This window comes from Cherax quadricarinatus, chromosome 25 (genome assembly GCF_038502225.1).
Source record: "Cherax quadricarinatus isolate ZL_2023a chromosome 25, ASM3850222v1, whole genome shotgun sequence".
Lineage (NCBI taxonomy): Eukaryota > Metazoa > Arthropoda > Malacostraca > Decapoda > Parastacidae > Cherax > Cherax quadricarinatus.
Window position 1 is genome coordinate 3,324,422 of NC_091316.1, and position 21,446 is coordinate 3,345,867.

The 21,446-nt window shown below is 44.2% G+C and overlaps 1 protein-coding gene across 1 annotated transcript in view; it reads left to right on the plus strand.

Moving 5' to 3' along the window:
• The window catches only part of LOC128690033 (protein O-linked-mannose beta-1,2-N-acetylglucosaminyltransferase 1-like), a 96,127-nt gene that overhangs the window by 15,513 nt on the left and 59,168 nt on the right, over window positions 1-21,446 (plus strand). Inside the window, exons 3-7 of the mRNA XM_070088567.1 lie at window positions 4,213-4,429; window positions 8,451-8,587; window positions 10,956-11,020; window positions 17,851-18,012; window positions 18,262-18,363. Of these exons, the coding sequence (XP_069944668.1) occupies window positions 4,213-4,429; window positions 8,451-8,587; window positions 10,956-11,020; window positions 17,851-18,012; window positions 18,262-18,363 (683 nt within the window). The remainder of the gene's footprint in view (window positions 1-4,212; window positions 4,430-8,450; window positions 8,588-10,955; window positions 11,021-17,850; window positions 18,013-18,261; window positions 18,364-21,446) is intronic.

Below are 21,446 nucleotides of genomic sequence, written 5' to 3' on the forward strand. Positions count from 1 at the left end.
GTTTTGAAGGTGTTCAAGGGTGTTTATGTGAGTATTCAAAGGTGTTTTTTGAAGGTGTTCAAATGATGTGAAAGAGTACTTATGAAGGTGTTCTGGGAGTATTCAGAGGTGATTTGGGGGTGTTCGAATGATGTTTTTGGAGTATTTCAGTGTTGTTTGGAAATGTATAAAGGTATTTTTTTGTGAGTATTCAAATGATTTATGAGTGTTTTGAAGATGTTCAAAGTAAAAGTGCGTATTTAACTTCGTAATATGTAAAATTGTGAGTAGTGAATTTAACGAAAGTGGATGTAAGCGATGTGGTGACTTTCTGATGCATGTGTCCCCTTATTAACTTTAATGAACTAAAAGGGTTAAAACGAGAAAATTGGGGGTTATGAGTGAAAATTGCGAGGTGTTGGTTGGAGTGTGAGGGTTTGGGTGGGTGGGTAAAAGGGTAGACAAGATTCAACCTGTGTGCTGGGTCAACACGTGACGTCACTGACCGCCGAGTAAACACCCTTCATTAGACCTGTAGTAAGCATGCCCCATAGGAGGAGTTCATTTGAATGCTTACCCCCAGAGGGGGGAATCCAAAAACCTTGATCCGAGGAATTTCGAAAACCCCATAGGAGGGAATCCAAAAACTTGGTATTATCGAGAAATTTTGGGGTGGGAGTGAAAGTGGGAGGGGTAATCCAAAAATTTGATCCAAGGTGATCATAAGAAATTCAAAACCCCCATAGGGGGGGGGGAATCCAAAAACTTGTATTATCGAGAAATTTTGGGGTGGGAGTGAAAGTGAGAGGGGTACCCAAAAATTTGATCCAAGGAATTGGAGAAATTCAAAACCCTTGATCCAAGGAGATGGAGAATTTCGAAAACCCCCATAGGGGGGAATGCAAAAACTTGTAATATCGAGAAATTTTGGGATGGGGGTGAAAGTGGGAGGGGTAATCCAAAAATTTGATCCAAGGAGATGGAGAATTTCGAAAACCCCATAGGGGGGATCCAAAAAAACTTGATCCGAGGAGATGGAGTCATGGTATTGTCGAGAAAATTTGGGGGTGAAAGGAGGGGTACCCAAAAAAAAACTTGATCCAAGGTGATCATAAGAAATTCAAAACCCCCATAGGGGGGAATCCAAAACTTGTATTATCGAGAAATTTTTGGGATTGGGGGGTGAAAGTGGGAGGGGGAACCTTAAAAATTTGATCTGAGGAGATGGAGAGCACAAGAAAATGAAATTCAAAAAAAATTCGAAACCCCATAGGGGAGAATCCAAAAACCTTGATCCAAGGAGATCATAAGAAAAAAAATTCGAGGCGCGGGGGCGATCCGGACGATGCTGCAGAAGGCGCAGCAGAAGGCGCGGGCGGGGCTCGCGAAGGGCGCGGGTGGGCGCGCGGGCGGGGCGGGGCGCGCGGGCGGGCGCGCGGGCGGGCGGGCGCGCGGGGCGGGGGTCGCGAAGGGGGGGTCGTGGGGCGGGGGTACTGGTTGGGGGGGTCAAGGGTGAGGTAGTCTCGAGGGCGAGGTCAAGGTCAAAACCGGAAGTAACACCTAGGTGTGAAAAGGTGACCCTCCAGCTGCTGGTCCTAGACCGGATACCTCGCTCAGTGGAAGGCCTAAACCGGAAGGAGCCTCCCTGTAGAAGGCCCTAAACCGGAAGGAGCCCCCCTGTAGAAGGCCCTAAACCGGAAGGAGCCCCCCTGTAGAAAAGTTCACTACTCATATTTATTAGAAAACGTTTCGGTCCAAGACACCCGCACTTAGAGAGGAGTCCTCATTGGCTTCTTCTTGAGAGCTCTTCGCATCTCCAGCCCTTGTTTTCTAGAAGAAGAATGCACTTACATAACACAAGCCTTTACACGTCTTCAGTTCCCATCTTTCTTCATCCGAGATTGCAGACTCAAGGCACAAGCTATCCTCAACAAACCGCCCATGGAACAGCCCCCTAAACAGTTCATAGTACTCCCATGTGGCGATGTTGCCACGAATACTCGCAGGGCACTTGCTATGAGTAACATCAACGTTTCCACCATAAACACATCATCTTGAACATTAAAATCGTATAAAATACCGACAGGTTGTTAGGTAAGACACATATGCAACAGTTAGGTATCTTTATTTTGAAACGTTTCGCCTACACAGTAGGCTTCTTCAGTCGAGTACAGAAAAGTTGATAGAAGCAGAAGATACTTGAAGACGATGTAATCAGTCCATCACCCTTAAAGTTTTGAGGTGGTCAGTCCCTCAGTCTGGAGAGCATTGTTCCATAGAATGAAACAATATGGGAGGGACTGACCACCTCAAAACTTTAAGGGTGATGGACTGATTACATCGTCTTCAAGTATCTTCTGCTTCTATCAACTTTTCTGTACTCGACTGAAGAAGCCTACTGTGTAGGCGAAACGTTTCAAAATAAAGATACCTAACTGTTGCATATGTGTCTTACCTAACAAACACATCATCTATCAAAGACCTCACTACGAAACGCAGCCCCACACCTCTAACTTCTACAGCAGGCGTCTACGCTATCCCCTGTGGGTTCTGTCCCAAGAAATATGTAGGCGAGACAGGCAGAGATCTTGCAGTCCGCCTGAATGAGCATCGAAATGCCTCTAACAGAGACGATGTAAGGTACGCATGTGTCCTCCACAGAGACTCCACGGGGCATTTGATGAACTGGAATGAGGCACAACTCGTTCTCACCGAACCAGACCTCAGACGCCGACGGTGCCTAGAAGCCTCACTAATCGCCGTCACCGACACTATAGAACGCAACACTGGAAACTGCAAAATTTCAAAAACATTGGCATACATGATACTTAAGCAGCACCAACCCAACAACACAGGAGTCACGTGATTTCATCGTCTACCCGTCCTCATCATAGGCAGAGGTTGTTTTTGATAAGGACCTGCCTCGCATGGGCCAGTAGGCCTTCTACAGTGTGTGGAAAAAGACACTTATGTACAGTTCAGGACATTTATTAAAGGAAACGTTTCGCCACGAGTGGCTTCTTCAGTCCTAATACAGAGAAAACTAAGAAAACACACATATATATAGTGGTGGGAGTCAGGTGAGGTGAAGCGTGGGTAGAGGTGGTAGTAGTAGTAGTAGTAGTAGTAATGGAACTAAGGAGGTGAGGTAGAGAGGGACCTGCTGGCATCAAGTAACACCAGTTCCCAGGATGGGTAATATCCTCTTGCTTAATAATTTTGAAATACTGTAACTACCGGACTTTTGCTTTATAGTGTTACTGACAGAAATTAGTGCAGCTTCAATGCATTTTCTCCGTCTTAAGTCGTCTTCTTTAATAACTAGTTTAGCTTCATTGAATTTCATGAGGAAGCCACTCGTGGCGAAACGTTTCCTTTAATAAATGTCCTGAACTGTACATAAGTGTCTTTTTCCACATCTTGTCGGTATCACCATACCATTTCCCCTTCTACAGTGTTCCTCCATTCTTATGTTCTTATGACATTCCTCAGGTCACGTGCGTCACACCTCACTCTCCGCCTATATATAATGTCTTCCTACCTCTGTATGTTAGAAGTGATCAAGGTCCCAGGACCGAAACGTTTTCTAATAAATATGTTAGTGTTTGCTTACGTGTCTTTCTAAACCACCTATGTAAGTGCTCTCGTGTGTTTAGAACTTTAGAGGGTTGAGCTACAGCTCTCTGTGTGTGTGTAGAACAAAGAATTGAGAAACACAGTGTACAAGTTACTTGCCTTAATAGTACACATTATTTTTGACCTTAATTCATGTTATAATATTCCGTTTTTCTTTTACGGTTATTTAGTCCTACGATCCTGCGATGGAAAGGAAGAAAATACCATAAAATATTACCATAAATATGGAAATTTATCAGTGAAAAAAAATAACAAAACACCTAATTACTTTTGCTGTATTGACACACACACACACACACACACACACACACACACACACACACACACACACATACACACATACACACACATACACACGCACACACACACGTGTTTTCTGAGACACTAACCTAGTTTCTTCCAAGATGTGTGTGTCTGAAAGCATATTAGCGTTCGGGGTACCTATATTTTCTTTCTGTTACTTTCCCATGCTTGTGGTGGTTGTCTGGAAGACACTGTCGAACGAATTAGTAGACAAAAGAGCAATGAAAGAGAGAGAACATGGTAAGGGAAGGAAATAGGGAGGTAATCCCCCCCCCTCCACTTTGGTTCATACAGCATGACGCTACAGCAGGACTTGAAACACGGGCCAGATTGCTCCTCCAGTCTCATGGCTCCTGGGCAGCGCCTCACATCAGATTCCGAGACGGATGGGCGTGGGCGTGGGTGGTGGGCGGCCTGACACTAGCAGAGGCTCTCATGACTAACATGGATGGTATCTACACCATGACACGCCCCCTTCATCTTCAACTCACTCTACCAACACACTCAGCAGGTGAGCAGGTGTCGTGAAGACGACACGAGTCTTGTCTGGTGACGCAGACTCAATGCAAGAGTCTGAATCAATGTTTATTCCTCGAGTAACACTGAAAATAGGCCGGACAAATATTTTTGTTAGTGTGTTTGGATTTAAGAAGATCCTGCTTAGTATAGCCCAGTAGGCCTGCCGCAGTGTTCATTCTTAAGTTCTTCTGCAAACCATCCTCCTGAAACCAGCAAAAATTTCTTACATACTAGCACATTAGTTAATAGGGTTATCAAAGCTTATTTCTTGGGTAGCATTGAAAATGGGTTGAGCAAATATTTTTGTTAATGGGTTTGAGAAGGACGTGCCTAGTATGGGCCAGTAGGCCTTCTGCAGTGTTCCTCCTATCTTGTGTTCTTATGTGATTTATGTAAATTCATCTTTATTTAAGTCAGGTTAAAGTCTCATCTCACAGAATAAATTTATTAATTGTATCTTAATACCAATAAATCCAGTAAAGTATAAAATCAATAGAAACTTTGGAAACTCAAACAGAAAAATACTGTGAATCCCAAAATAAATCACTGGACATAAGCGAACCTTTAATATTTAACCGAAATTATTTTACGCAACTCCGATAAAGCCATTAAAATACAAGTTTAGTATTTACTATAGTGGAATATTGCCTGGAATTATTCATGCTGTGTATATATGCTGACGTCTATTGTATACCATTTTGATGTTCATATATTTTAATGTTTAGTAATGTGTTAATTAGATGTGTGTTTAGGTCAGGTTAATGGTTCATTGCTCACACTACCGCCTTGGATCGTTTGGGTTAGAGTCGCTTTCTGCAGTTTGTGTTGCTAGGTTACCTGAATTTTAATTGGGTTGTCAGTCGCTCAAAGCAGATTTGATTGGCTGACAATTGTGCTCAAAGGTGAGAATGAGACTGAGAAGGGACTCGCTCTCGTGTGTCTGGCAGCTCCATCGTGTGTCCCTGCGTTCTGTTGTTAGTTAAGGTAAGATTTGTCAGGAAAGGGGACAGTTGTTTCCTGACGTGGGTCTTGGTTATATGATGACCCGCTCCTGGAGGAGCTTTGGGTGACTCGCGTGGGGTGGGGTGGGGGTTAGAACCCGCGATTAGAGAGTCACAAAACTTCAGACCGACAAGTTAGCTTAAGCCATCTGACCGAGACCTTCCACTGATTCGTTGGTCCCTGTGACGTTTCTCTGTCTGGACGTTTTAAGGCCCTTGGTTGATCTGGCTCCTTGAATGTCCATACAAGTAATCCAGAGGGATTAGTGGAGCAGCAGCAGCAGCCGCCAGGTGGCAGCAGCAGTCGTGGTGATACTGGCGAGATGTAAATTTCTTTAGTTACCCGACATGACCCCCCCCCCTTTCCCCTTCAAGGGAGGGTCCTGGATGCTGGTGAAGGGTTCTTGATCTAGGGACTTGGCTGTGTTCCAATTCCCTGAACGGGGCCTGAATGCCTACCATCCCTTTGCCCACAGACGTTTAGCCTCCTCATGATAATACTAGTCACCAGACATGATCATTGCATGGTTTATCCAAGACGATAATCTCGTGCATCCTGGTGGTTTTCTTCCCGTCACTGGAGATCAAAGATAGATATAGATGATTCATATCCTTAAAAGTACACACACTCGCACCTCCAAGCTGACCTACACTGTTACTTGTTGACACTGGTAGCTCCATCGTCCCTCAGATGTTGTGTTCAATCTAATTAGGTAGTTATATTTCCAATTTAACTCATTTAAGTAGTTCTGTATGGTGCTTGAGAACATTCATCTCTCATTAACTACTTATGGAACTTAATCATGTTACTGCAACACCTGACCAGATTCATGGCTCACAAGTACTGTATCCTGACGACTGAGATTCGTGAATGGAATGGGAATTAACTGTTAGGGAGGATAACTAGCGGTGGCTCTGAGGGCTTGTTATTGTGTAAACTAATTGGCTGTTTAATAATGTAGTTCGGCCAGGCTCTGTGATCTGTTTAAACCCTGGTATGTTATGAGGTCTCTCTCTCTCTCTCTCTCTCTCTCTCTCTCTCTCTCAAACCATACCACGGGCGGGATTGAACCCGCGGTCAGAGAGTCTCAAAACTCCAGACCGTCGCGTAGCGACGGGTTCAATCCCGCCCGTGGTATGGTTTGTTTGCAATCGTGTCATTACGATTTCGTGAGTTATGACTCTCTCTCTCTCTCTCTCTCTCTCTCTCTCTCTCTCTCTCTCTCTCTCTCTCTCTCTCTCTCTCTCTCTCTCTCTCTCTCTCTTTTTTTTTTTTTTTTTTTTTTTTTTTTTTTTTTTTTTTTTTTTTTTTTTTTTTTTTTTTTTTTTTTTTTTTTTTTTTTTTTTTTTACACATGGTTTGACAAGGTTAAGGATCCCTAGCTTTATTGACAAGCTATTTACAGGTTAAGGATTCCTAACTTTATTGACAAGCTAAGAGCTGTTACCTACATCAGCTCATTTGAAAGCATTTTTATTGTTATGAGACATACAAGTAGGGAACAGGATGAAGTTGGAGCCATCTGTGGGCCAGCATTTTCATTTGATCAACTGACGTTATCTCGTTGACATCATTATGCTGAACGAATGTGTTCCATACTCGAGTCATCCTGGGTATGTATGATCTCAGATGGAGTGATGTTCTGGAGAAGGGTACAGCCAGAGTGAAGTTGCTGCTTTCTGCCCGTCTTGTGGCATAAAAGCTTGTTTCGCGCTGTCCTCGAAGTGGATCCAAGTGTGGTATTTTGACAATATTGGCCTTGTACATAACAGTAAGGCCACCCACATCCCTCCTATGTTGAAGGCTCTGCTGAAATGACAGATCCATCCAGGATGGGTCCAGGCGAGAGATGAGACGTCTTGCTCTGTTCTCTACTCTGTCAAGCAGTCGCAGATGAGAGGGGGGACTCTCTCTCTCTCTCTCTCTCTCTCTCTCATCCTGTATCTTTCCTACCTTGCCTGTTTAACTTCCATCTCTTCATTTGATTTACTTGATCTCTTTTTCCACTCATTCTGTCTCCATTTAAAAAAAAAACAATGTATCGAATAGTGCGTGACGCTATTATCATCCGGAGGGTCGAGCTTGCACTCTCCCTGGCGCTCAACCACCAATAAGAGTTTGACGGCTTCCACCTACGTCTTTATAATCCATCGCTGAGGCTTCGTTCAGGATCTGGGTCTAAACTGTGTATCAGTGGTCTACAGTGTCACGCCGATGACGTAGACGTCTCTGCAATATCCGGGTATCGTGTTGTAGACGATTCCCTCTTCTACAGTCTTCTCCCCCCCCCCATGTATTGATAAAGCCACTGGATGGCGAGACGTCTTCATAATAGATGTCCAGCTGATGTACAGTGTGTGGACTTCATCAAGCTAAGAGGTGCTGTTCTGCTAGTGTTTCCTAGCACATTCCATGGTATCAAATATACTGTAAATGCGAGTTTTTTAATATAAATCTTAAAGCGAAACTCTGTATATGGAAACAGTTTAAACTGCTCTGATAATTTTGTATTAATAAAACTGATAATGACGAGTGTCCTCACCCGAGATGTGTGCGTGTGTATATATATATATATATATAAATATATTTATAATTTGTTGCTTCTATATTACGACCCTTCCAGGGACTGCATTGGTAAGATTTTGTTCAGATTTTTAACCCCGGAGGGTTAGCCACCCATGATAACCCATGAAAGTCAGTGCGTCATCGAGAACTCACTTATTTCCATTGTTGTCCTCAATCTTGTCCCCCAGGATGCTACCCACACCAGTCGACTAACACCCAAGTACCTACTTGCTTGCTAGGTGAACAGGACAACAGGTGTAAGGAAACCCGTCGCAATGTTTTCACCTCACCGGGAATCGAACCCGGACCATCCGCGTGTGAAGCGAAGAACTTGATCCAAGGAATTGGAGGTGCTCTTCCCCAAATGAAGGTTGATGATCACATTCCATTGGTTGTGTAGAACTTCTGGGTTTAGAACTTTCCCATAATAAGTAATATGCTCCACAGAACGACTGTGCAGCAGCTGGCCCTCTGGCGGGGGATGGGAGAAACGTCACTACTTCTGTGACCTCTACGATGGCTACGGTGACCTCTGCTCCTGTGTGACCCCAGCCCTAGTCCCCCCACCTCCGACTCTCAAGCAGGTCAGTTTTATTTATTTTTTTTTTTTTGGCATTTCAGGCAATCGAGGTGATGTAGTTTGCATTTGATGACCTCCAGCTCCTGGTCCTATTTCTTGACTTGATATGTAGTCCAGGACACCACTAGTAATAAACATTTAAAACTGTGGTAAAAAAAATATAATTGAAGGTTTTATTTTTCCCTCTGTACGTCATCCGTCTTTTCTCTTGTCCTCTTCCTCATAATTTTCCTGATCTCCCATTTCTCATCTCCAATCATCCATTTTTCCTTTCTTAGCCAAGTTCTCAACCCTCATCCACACCTAGAACCTCGCCCACATCACACCCTCGCCCACACCTACAGCTTCACCCACACTGACCCAGGTCTTCGCCACAAGGCTGCTGTGGGAGTGCCTCTGGTCATTGTGGGAGTGCCTCTGGTCATTGTGGGAGTGCCTCTGGTCATTGTGGGAGTGCCTCTGGTCACTGTCCCTTTATTCTCAATATATCTTCATCATTGGTGTGGTCCTCCCCTCTTAACCACCCACCCTGGGAGCTCCCCTGTCCTAGGCTCTATTATCTTCACTTATCCTGCCACCTCCCTTCCCCGCCCTCCCTATCCTTCCTCATTCTTCCTTGTTCTATCCCCTCAATCTTTCCCTCTATCCCTTCCAATTCTTTTTTTGTTCCTTACTCTCACTATTCTTCCTCCATAATTTCCCTAATTCCTGTTGCATTTCGTTTACTTTCTAGTACTGACATTTCCTCATTTTCCTCTTTGTTTCTGCCCGTTTACTCACCCTCTCTTCCTTCCGTTCTGTCAGTCTGTTTCTCAATATGTATCCTGTTGAAGATATTTGCATATGCTACTGTAAGTTGCTTCTTGTTTCCAACTACAGAAGACAAAACTGAGAGGGCGAGGGTGCTGTCTGATTATTCTTAAATACACTGAAATCTTCCTTGCCCTCTGGAAAGATATATATATATATATATATATATATATATATATATATATATATATATATATATATATATATATATATAATATAAAATCGTTTTTAATATTTTTAAAAGTACAATGTACAAGGTATACAGACTTAGCTGACATCAGTGACATAGTACTATATAGAAAGCTCCTTGTTATGCAGAGTATGTCAGTCAAATTAGGTCAATTTTGTCCCCCAAGATTCGACCCACACCACTTGACTAACACCCAAGTACCTATTTTACTGATAGGTGAAAGTCAAGGTGAAGGTGGACAGCAGGAGTCTTTAAGAAACACGTCCTAATGTTTCCACCCGTACCGGGTTATGTATTTGAAATTCGTGGTTATGGTAGCAAGAATCCTCTAATTACCTCACAGCTGTGACAAGGCTCTCTGATTTTAAACTAACATCATCTTATAAACTTTTATGTGTATAATTGAAAGTTGAGTATTTAGAATTGTTCAGAGAGAAGAGTGGTAAAGGGCTTTGCCATCTGACCGCTGTCTAAACCTTGACTGACATAACTGCTGCTTAACACATGAGGGAGGCCTTCCTTGCCTTATCCCCTCCTCTACTTGCTCGGTCATTCGGCTTCGCTTCAAGAACCGGGAAGGACGCCGAGCGATGCTTAGTCTCCCTGAAACGTGCGCACCCAAAAAAGGTTACACTATCTTTGTGTGCCCCTAAAGGGACTCTTAATCCAAGGTTTTAGACCTATTCTCCTTTTCCACCTGCTATTCAATAAATAACTCGCACATAGAAGGAAAGTACTGACGTTTCGGTCAGACTTGGACCATTAACTAGACAATGATCCAAGACGGACCGAAACTTTATTAGTTTCATTTTCCTATGTGTAGCTTATCAGTTTTGTTCCAGTGACGTTGTTGTGCCTTATTATTCTCCACCGGTTACTTCCCATATTTCCCCTCGGACCTTAGGTGCTTTGACTCGCACACCCCTCAAGGGAGGTTCCTTGACGCTGGTGAAGGGCTCTTGTTCTAGGGAATTGGATCTGTGCTCTGGCTCCCTGAATTGCGCCTGAATACCTTCCATCCCCCCCACGTGCGCTGTATAATCCTACGGATTTAGCGTTCCCCCATGATTATAATAATTTTACTCTCACGGGTATAGCGCACCCTCTCCCCACTCTTCCTTCATGAGGCCAATAATTACCTGGTGTGAGTGCTAGGTGTTGGGTTGGACTTATTCCGATGTTTGTCTGTACAGCTCTGGTGTGTATTGGTTTTTGCATGCCAGATGTTTTAATAAAACTGGTAACGTAAGATTTTGCAGCTTTTAAAGACTCCATCCCTCCTTATATTCACCAATCATCTTCCCTTTTCCATCCTCAACTGGTGTGTTGAACTGTTCCACTCGTCTAGCGACTAAGTGTTCTTGTTCAGCAGGAATGGTGGCGAGAGAATATAACCTTCATAGTACTGGCAGCCAACAGACCTCGCTACCTGTACAGGTAAGTAACAACTGACCCCCAACTGTTTATTAACAGGTCTCTATGGTTCGGTTTCTCTAAATAAGTATATATATTTTTTTTATCAGGGCGGGAAATCTCTGGTAATTGAAGTATCCTCGTAAGATAATCCTTTGGGTAGCTGTCTGATTTTTTTTCTTTCTGCTTCTCGAGTTTATTTGCTTATAATTCCAGAACGCTTCGTCCGATCGAACTCAGCTTCTAGGAACAATTGCCACGTGCAGGAGCCCCAAGACTAACGTTATTGACTCCATTCCCTTGTGGATTTAACGCTTAGTTTTGATCATAATACTGAACCCATTCCCAGCATCCAGGAATAAACCGGATAACTTCTAAAAGCCTCAGCTGCGTAGCTGCCCCTCCCCCCCCCCCCAAAAAAAAAAAAATGCCGCCTCGTAAATCGACGACGGTAGACATTAAAGTTCAAGTGGGTAGACGCAGGTATGACAATTTTACTTGTAAAATGCATGAAATCTAGATCGCAGTTTAATCATTTTTTTAAAGAAATTTGGAAATTAGCTTCCATGTGATAACTTGTGGATGCCTCTTCCCCCCCCTCACTTAAAATACTCAACGCTAATATTTAACTGCATTAACAGTTTATGCTGCACTATTCCTTTCACTTGTATTGAAGTACAGTGGACTGGGGTTGTACAACACGGGGGACATATTTCTCGGAACGTGTATCGACCGAAATACATCTCTTTATTTCTTGTGTTCCATTTAAAGGAAAATGGCTTCCCTACGAACGTGGAATGGCAGACCAACTTTTGTTGGTCTGAGTGGAGCTTTATTTCCATAACTTAATACAGCTCTAGGCAGAGCTAAACGTTTTGCCAATAAATGCTTGTTTTGCAAGCGGTCTCTGTTTATACTTGAGGGGAATACGTAGTTTAATCCTGGCCTGCCCATGTTAACACAGCTGCTTCACTGACTTGTTCCAGAATAAAAACTTCGAAAGTGATAATGCACTGTTACGCTTTTCTCTTCTGGTTTATTTTGGTCACTTTTATTGACTAGACAAGCCGAGGAAAGTTAAAGTTTTATTACGCGATGCGTGTAAGATCTTTATTCCGGGATTTCCAGAGTTATTACCTGGAGGGTTACCTGGAGGTTACCTGGAGGTTATTCCGGGGATCAACGCCCCCGCGGCCCGGTCCATGACCAGGCCTCCCGATGGATCAGAGCCTGATCAACCAGGCTGTTACTGCTGGCCGCACGCAGTCCAACGTACGAGCCACAGCCCGGCTGATCCGGCACTGACTTTAGGTATCTGTCCAGCTCTCTTGAAGGCAGCCAGGGGTTTATTGGCAATTCCCCTAATGCTTGATGGGAGGCTGTTGAACAGTTTTGGGCCCCGGACACTTATGGTGTTTTCCCTTAGTGTACCAATGGCGCCCTTACTTTTTATTGGGGGCATTTTGCATCGCCTGCCCAGTCTTTTACTTTCGTAGGGAGTGATTTCTGTGTGCAGATTTGGGACCATTCCTTCCAAGATTTTCCAAGTGTAGATTATGATATATCTCTCCCTCTTGCGTTCCAACGAGTACAAGTCAACTGCTTCCAAGCGTTCCCAGTAGTTAAGGTGCTTGACAGAACTTATACGTGCAGTAAAGGATCTCTGTACACTCTCTAGATCTGCGATTTCACCTGCTTTGAATGGAGATGCTAATGTACAGCAGTATTCCAGCCTAGAGAGAACAAGTGATTTGAAAAGGATCATCATGGGCTTGGCATCTCTCGTTTTGAAAGTTCTCATTATCCATCCTATCATTTTCTTTGCACGTGCGATCGTGGCACTGTTGTGATCCTTGAAAGTGAGATCCTCAGACATTACTACTCCCAGGTCCCTTACATTATTTTTCCGCTCTATTGTATGGCTGGAGTCAGTAGTATACTCTGTTCTAGTTATTATCTCCTCCAGTTTTCCATAACGGAGTAGTTGGAATTTGTCCTCATTGAACATCATATTGTTTACCGTTGCCCACTGGAAAACTTTGTTTATATCTTCTTGGAGGTTAACCGCGTCCTCAGCAGATGACAGCCTCATGCAGATCCTAGTATCATCCGCAAAGGATGATACGGTGCTGTGGTGTATATCTCTGTTTATGTCTGATATGAGGATAAGGAATAAGATGGGGGCGAGTACTGTGCCTTGTGGAACAGAGCTCTTCACTATGGCAGCCTCTGATTTAACTCTGTTGACCACTACTCTTTGTGTTCGATTTGTTAGGAAGTTAAAGATCCATCTCCCCACTTTCCCAGTTATTCCTTTAGCACGTATTGTATGGGCTATTAAGCCATGATCGCATTTGTCAAATGCTTTTGCAAAGTCTGTGTATATTACATCTGCATTCTGATTTTCTTCCAGTGCATCCAAGGCCATGTCATAGTGATCCAGTAGTTGTGAGAGGCAGGGTGCAAGATTTCCTTCCAGGGTTTCAAGATTTATTACTGTGTGTAAGTGTAAGATTTAATTCTGGGGGCTAAAATGGGACTCAAACGCAAGAATTCCAGGGATAAAACTTTCTAGTTTGATATTTTTGTTGTGGAAACACTCGCATCAAAGGTCTATAAACACACCTGGGGAAAAATTGTCCAGAGTTCTATTTAATTTGCGAGGATTTTTGTAAGTCTTTCTTGGTTAAAACCAAGAGACGGGAGGATGAGGTGAAGCGTATGATAGAGGAGGAGACAGTAATAGATGTAGTATGAGAGATAAAGGAGGTAATAAAAAGTAAATTACTCAGGACATTAAACGGAAGAGAGGTTGAGGAGAGTAGTGAATGGGGAAGAGATAAGTGAGACAACAGGAGATGAAAGAAGGCGTAGAAAGTGAGAGTGGGAAGAGAGGAATGTGCAGCGAGAAGATGGGAAGAGAAGATTAGTGAATGACAAGGAGAGGCGCCTGTGTTCTCATCGCCTTGTTTTCATCAGTTGTATTTATTAATATACCAAAGATAAGTCGCACTCATTGTTTATTATTTGTAACATTTACTGCTTCCGGCCTTATGGTCCCGACAGACGATTATATTATCGGTAGATTTGACCGACCGTCCTACCTGCTTACCTACCTAAAACCGGTACCCGATCAGTCGGGCTGTGGTTCGTATGCTGGGCTACGTGTGGCCAGCAGTAACAGTCTGGTTCATCAGGTCCTGATCCAGGTGGCCTGATCAAGGACTGGATCACGGGGGCGTTGACCCCCTGGAACATCCTCCAGGAATACTCAGTATCTAGAGCGATGAAGGTTCTGTGAGGTCAAAATGTTCTTTTGATATCTACCTACCTACCTATACATTACCTCCTAAGATACCATGTCATCCCTCTTACCACTCTGTGAAGAAATACGTTGTACTGCGTCGGACTGATTTCTAGCTCCCGGGCTAGCTTCTTATTTATGTAACAAATGTGTGTTGTACCTATTTTGTGTGACATCTTCCTAGTTTTTCTCGTGTTTACGTTTTGCGTAACGAGGTTCTCAATTACTACCTCCCCTGAGCGTGTTCCTGCCCTCTCTGACCCCGTCGTGATCATTCTTGGAGGTCTTCATTTCATTTGAGTGTTTAATTTCAATCTGTTTCCCCTCATTTTTTCCTTTACCTTATGTCCCCTCGTTCTGGCCCTTACCTAGTGTCCCCTCACTCTAGTGTCCATCCCTTTTAAACAGTGTATTGTCGCTATATCGAGCACCCCACTGACGCTCATATGCTCTCTTCTGTCCTCCAGTCGTACGTCCACTTTGTATTCCAGTGTTAGCATGCTCCTCTGGGACCACCTCATACCTAGCCACTGATGTCTAATATTTCCTGAGTGACTACTAGATCTGGTGTAGCTGGTTCGTCTTCACTTTCTTACGCTCCTCTTTTTTTGTGTGTTGGCTGTGAAAATTGTGTTATAATGTCGCTTAATTTTGATGTTGCTTCCTCTTTGCCCTCGAGGCATCTTGCTTGCCAGTCTTTTTGAGGAGTGATGTCGGGCAATATTAACAGCTTTGTACCTGTCCTATCGAAGTCTTTGCTTCCTCCGCTATTCTTAAAAATACTTTGTCGTCATATTCCTCTTCAACAGATCCTCCTGCCCTGCAGATACTCTTCCCTTTCCCAACTCTCTTCCCTTAAGCCTCTCTTCCTTCCTCTCTCTCCCCTCGTACTCTTACCCTCCTCTTCTTTTCACTGGACCCCGTGCTTGCCCATTCATCTTCTTAAGAAGTATTATTATCCACAAGGGTATTTTTCTTTCTGGAAGAGCAGGGGATTATACAATAACACCTGGTATTATTAAAGAGAAAAAATACGTAGAGATTTTTCACGTGGCTCTGCATAATAGAATAGCTTTAATCTGGTTATATTCTCTTCGAATGTTCCTCCCCCCAAAGCTGATATTACGTTTTTTCCCCAGTTAGAATATCCCGTCGGCCTTTTGGAGGCTGTGGTGGATGGTGCATCGTGGAGGGAGAAATCCAGCCTTTCACCCCTTCGACTGCCATCACCAAAACTGTTTTCACTACTATCCCGACGTTCTACACATTCACCACCTCAATCACTGCCTCTGTTTCCACCCCGCCCAACCTGTCGCAATAAATAACTTCACAAGAAGGAACAGATCCTATAAAGATGAGAGGAAAATGGCGATAGATGGAGAAGTAAGATATTTCAGTAAATTGAGAGGGAGAATGTACACAGAGTGAGGCGCTACACGGAGGGGAATTATTATTATTATTATAATCAAGGGGGAAGCGCTAAACCCGGAGGATTATACAGCGCCTGGGGGGGGGATGTGGAAGGCATTCAGGCTTAATTCGGGGAACTGGAGCACAGATCCAATTCCCTAAATCAAGATCCCCTCACCAACATCAAGGAACCTTCCTTGAGGGGTACACGGAGGGGGAACTGTGCACCTTGTGTGGGTTGAGTTTGAGTTTCCGTGTCGACTCTTGGTAATATAAAATATTGTGTGGTGGTAAAACCTATTGATTTGCCGTTGATGTGCTCTTTTCTCGTTATTGGCAGACAAGGGATCGAGCCTCCGCCACTTTCTGCGTATCACAACAGGACTATAATGTATAAATGTATATAAATTTGGCACGTATGGAAACTTTCATTAAGATCCATTACCCTCCCAGGAGTATTTTTAATCCAGTTGGACCGACAGAACTCCTGGTGAGCGAAACGTTGGCTCGAAACCACACCAGGTGAGCGAAATTTATTTTAATATATGTACTTTCATACTGAATGGCCCACCAAGGGTTTAAATTGTATCGCATTTCACGACACTGTAGAGACCGAAGCAAGTCATGTAGCGATAGGCGAGGTAGTGGAGGGTTCGATCCTTCGTCTCTGACCACAACGAGGCTGAGGTACTGTAAGGGCAGAGCGTCAACAAGCTATATTAATCTGGCATCCTAGCCTTTATAGTATAAGACATTAAAAGGACCCTCCCCCCCTGAAAATAAGCCACTTTGACTTTTTGGGGGGATTATCATAGGCTCTCTACACATATGCTGCTATGTATGATAATCTATGTAATTGTATTTGTGTATACCTGAATAACACTTACTTAGCCTAGTCTAGCCTCATCCGGCTTGAGGATTTCTAGAGTAGAACGACTGGCGGAGAGAGACTTCCGCTGCTAAACCGCAGCCTTCTTGAATTTTTTTTAAAAAGTGTAATCCCTACGGGTTTAGTGTTCCCCCACGATTTGATCTGATTTCATAGACTTATGAACAACGGTTAATGAATTAGCAGCCTCGAGTGCGATCAGTCTGGAACAGTGGCGGCGGCGACGGCGGCAGCAACAAGATGGGTGACTCATGAAATCGTAATGACACGATTGCAAACAAATCATACCACGGGCGGGGATAGAACCCGCGATCAGAGAGTCTCAAAACTCCAGACCGTCGCGTTAGCCACTGGGCCAGCTAGCCACAATAAGATTCATGCCTATGCTAACCTTTCTATGGTGTAGAAATATACCTAGTTGGATGAATCTTATTGTGGCTAGCTGGTCCAGTGGCTAACGCGACGGTCTGGAGTTTTGAGACACTCTAATCGCGGGTTCTATCCCCGCCCGTGGTATGGTTTAACAAGGTGGGTTACTGCAGACTCCTGCAAGTCTATAAAGGGAAAGAAATCCAGAGTGATGTTTTGTTCAGGAGTCGCTGAAGCTTCAACCCATCTTTTTGTTGTTGCTGAGGGAGAGAGGGAGCTAGGGACGGAGGGTGCATATGTTAGTGTTCAGGTATCTCAAGCGTAGACGGCAAAACGGCAATGAGAATAATTGAGATTGTATTTCAACCACCATCTGGGAGCCTCTTCAGCAGGCAGTTGAAATAGCCTCGGTTTTCATGACTCTTTCATTGTGTACATGTGGGTATTACCTTCATACATTGACAAGTGTTGATTTGTTTAGTGTGAGGGAGTATGAGGGACGTAGTATGTTGGTGAGGGGGAGTATAAGGGACGTAGTATGTTCGTGAGGGGGGGTATGAGGGACGTAGTCTCTTAAGTGTTGGTTTGTGAATATTTCTGGCCTCATGACTCTAGTCTCTTCCAACCCGTTCTTGTTGCTCTTAGCAATATTACTTCATCCCTCAAACTTAAAGCAGAGTGGGATTCTATCTCTGTACTTTAATGTTCTTCGCTCTGAGGTTAACGTCGCCACGAACTTTAAAAAATAAGCTTCGTGACAGACATATGCAATGCCTGTTCGTAATGACACGTATAGTGCCTCTGTCACTGTAAATTTACACCTCTTCGTAAAATTAATGCGTCTTCGGGGAAGTGCAATGACATTTTTTCCCGTCTTGCAAGGCTTCTGCAACAGCTACTGACGCAGCCGGGGGTGAGTCCTGACCTGGTGATGGTGTCGGTAGACGGTCTGCAAGAAGAGACCATCCGGCTATTGGAACTTTTCGGTCTCCGCTGCTTCATCCATACTCCCGAGGGCACCGTTACCTCCGCCAGGATCTCCAGGTAAATCATAGCCTTAAAACACGGAGACAAAACATGGAGAGTCTTGTGGTATTACACTGTGAAAAATTGTTCCCGGAGTTCCAGAATTTGTATAAAAGAGTAATTTGTACATTGCATGGCATTGCACTTTATGGATGGACTTTCCCGACTATTTGTTTCTTTGTTATCGTTTCTGGTGAATGTTGGATTGCTTTAAATAAGAGACCAATATCTGTAAGAGTACTCGTCAGCATATAATCACTCCCACAGACACCTGAGGTTCGCGCTCTTCAAGGCTCTAGAGACGTTTGAAGACGTGGATAAGTTCATCATCCTGGAGGAGGACCTTATCCTGGCTCCAGACTTCTACTCGTGAGTGCTTTCTTTAACTTTCCCTCGGCCTGTCGAGACTAGGAGGGGAGAGTAGAGAGGGATGAAAGAGAAGGGGAGATGGGAGTAAATAAGAGAATGACAGGGCGAAGAGAAGGGGAAGGAGTAAGAGAATGACAGGAGGTAAAAGGAACAAGAATAATTTGTACCTGAGATGAGGGAGGATGGCAGGTGCCAAGAGAGGGACTGGAAGGGAAACTGAAACTAGAATTGAAAAAGTGAAAAATGAAAAGCGAAAGTGGAGATGGAAAAAAATAAGAATAGGGGAAAGGAACAACAGCACAGGCTGCTTGACATGGAATGAGGAGACAGAATGAGGATAAGCTGACAGTGAAAAGATAACTTTTATGGGAAATTCAAAACAAAATTTCTAGCAGGGTTAAATGAGCAGGGTACAACTTCTAAGTTCTATATATTCATTGTGGGAACAAAAGCTACTTATGCTTCCCTGTCATGCTTCATCACGCAGACTGAATTGCGTACAAGAGATAATGAGGTGTCAGCGTGAGCTGGGAAGACTTCATTAGAGCAATGAGGATTTGTAGCTCACCATTATGGCTTCAGCTACGGTAGCTTCAAAGATTTCGTTACGGTAGAGCTGGAGTTATCAGTGCTTGATTAACGTAGTTCAAGATAGATTTCTCTGTCTCTGTCTGTCTCTGTCTCTGTCTGTCTCTGTCTCTCTGTCTGTCTCTGTCTGTCTCTGTCTCTCTGTCTGTCTCTGTCTGTCTCTGTCTCTCTGTCTCTGTCTCTCTGTCTCTTTGTCTCTGTCTCTGTCTGTCTCTCTCTCTTTCTCTCTCTCTCTCTTTCTCTCTCTCTCTCTCTCACACACACACACACACACACACACACACACACACACACACACACACAGGAGCTGTGAATCGACCCATGCAACCACATATAGGCGAGTACACACTGGAAATTAAGTTGAAGAATTTAACAAAAAATAGACTGAAGACCATCAAGGAGGGTACTAGTTTTGTCATGAGTGTAGGAAGCCTGTTAAACGTTTTACACTTTGGCAAGATGGCTGGCCTTTTCTTTCATGAATATGCAAAGCTGCGGGTTAATCCGTTAACTATTAACAGATAACAGACATGCATAGTAAAGTATAAGAATAAAAAGCTGGGAAAATGGGAAACACAGGATGTAAGAGGACCTTGCTGGGCGAGGTTGGTCTTGTGGTGCTGCAAAGAAAGACCTTGCTGGGCGAGGTTGGTCTTGTGGTGCTGGGAAGAAAGACCTTGCTGGGCGAGGTTGGTCTTGTGGTGCTGGAAAGAAAGACCTTGCTGGGCGAGGTTGGTCTTGTGGTGCTGGAAAGAAAGACCTTGCTGGGCGAGGTTGGTCTTGTGGTGCTGGAAAGAAAGACCTTGCTGGGCGAGGTTGGTCTTGTGGTGCTGGAAAGACAGACCTTGCTGGGCGAGGTTGGTCTTGTGGTGCTGGAAAGAAAGACCTTGCTGGGCGAGGTTGGTCTTGTGGTGCTGGAAAGAAAGACCTTGCTGGGCGAGATTGGTCTTGTGGTGCTGGAAAGAAAGACCTTGCTGGGCGAGGTTGGTCTTGTGGTGCTGGAAAGAAAGATCTTGCTGGGCGAGGTTGGTCTTGTGGTGCTGGAAAGAAAGACCTTGCTGGGCGAGGTTGGTCTTGTGGTGCTGGAAAGAAAGACCTTGCTGGGCGAGGTTGGTCTTGTGGTGCTGGAAAGAAAGACCTTGCTGGGCGAGGTTGGTCTTGTGGTGCTGGAAAGAAAGACCTTGCTGGGCGAGGTTGGTCTTGTGGTGCTGGAAAGAAAGATCTTGCTGGGCGAGGTTGGTCTTGTGGTGCTCTAAAGAAAGATCTTGCTGGGCGAGGTTGGTCTTGTGGTGCTGGAAAGAAAGGCTTTGCTGGGCGAGGTTGGTCTTGTGGTGCTGGAAAGAAAGACCTTGCTGGGCGAGGTTGGTCTTGTGGTGCTGGAAAGAAAAGCCTTGCTGGGCGAGGTTGGTCTTTTGGTGCTGGAAAGAAAGATCTTGCTGGGCGAGGTTGGTCTTGTGTTGCTGGAAAGAAAGATCTTGCTGGGCGAGGTTGGTCTTGTGGTGCTGGAAAGAAAGAATCTTGCTGGGCGAGGTTGGTTTTGTGGTCCTGAAAAGTCCTGGACGTCATTTCTTATTCTCTTTCCACAATTAAGTCACACACTTGACACTTCATTAATGTTAAGTTAATATTCACTCTTGCACTAACATTTACTTGGTGTGCACGCGCGTGGGTCTGTGCGCTCACCTATTTTCGGTTATCACCTGTCAGATTTGGAAATAAATGGTATTAAATACCGACACAATGGAAATATAAACACATATGCAGTATAATGTGATCCTTTATTGATTACATTTCGCCCACACAGTGGGCTTTTTCAAGTCACAAACAGATCTACCTAGGGTAGAAGAGACGCGAGTATTTATAGTCAGGTTCAGAATGCTGAGGTCGGGTGGAGAATGCTGCATCTGATGATGTACCGAGTGGGGTTATAGTCTAAAATCTTGGGTAGCTTGGAAAGAAGATTGGATAAGTTTGTGAGCAGACCTTCTACAGTGTTCTTCCATTCCTGTGTTCTTATGTGGGATAGCGATGAAGAAGTTTCTTGGCAAGTGGTTCAGCTATGTTATAGAAGCCACTATTCTGGTTGAAGTTGTCGGATATAGAAATAAGTGATGATTCCAGGATTCTTCGGTATTGAGTGTTGTCTTCTGTGGCGATAAGTCTTGAGTTTCTGTAGTTTATCAAGTGGTTGTGTGAATTACGGTGTTGTACACAGGCATTCCTTGTGTCGTCAGACCTCCTTGCGTATTGGTGTTCTGAAATACGTGTTTGGAGGTCCCTTGATGTTTCGCCCACGTATAATTTGTTGCAGTCATTACAAGGGATTATGTATACCCCTGCAGAGGGTGGAAGCTTGTCCTGTCTATCACTGGTAATGTCCTTGATGGTCGTGGTTGTGGAGGTAGATACTTGGAATGAGGTATTGGAAAAGATGTTGGAAACGTGTTTGGCAATGGAGTTGGTGGGGAGGACTATGTATCTCTTCTCGGCAGTGT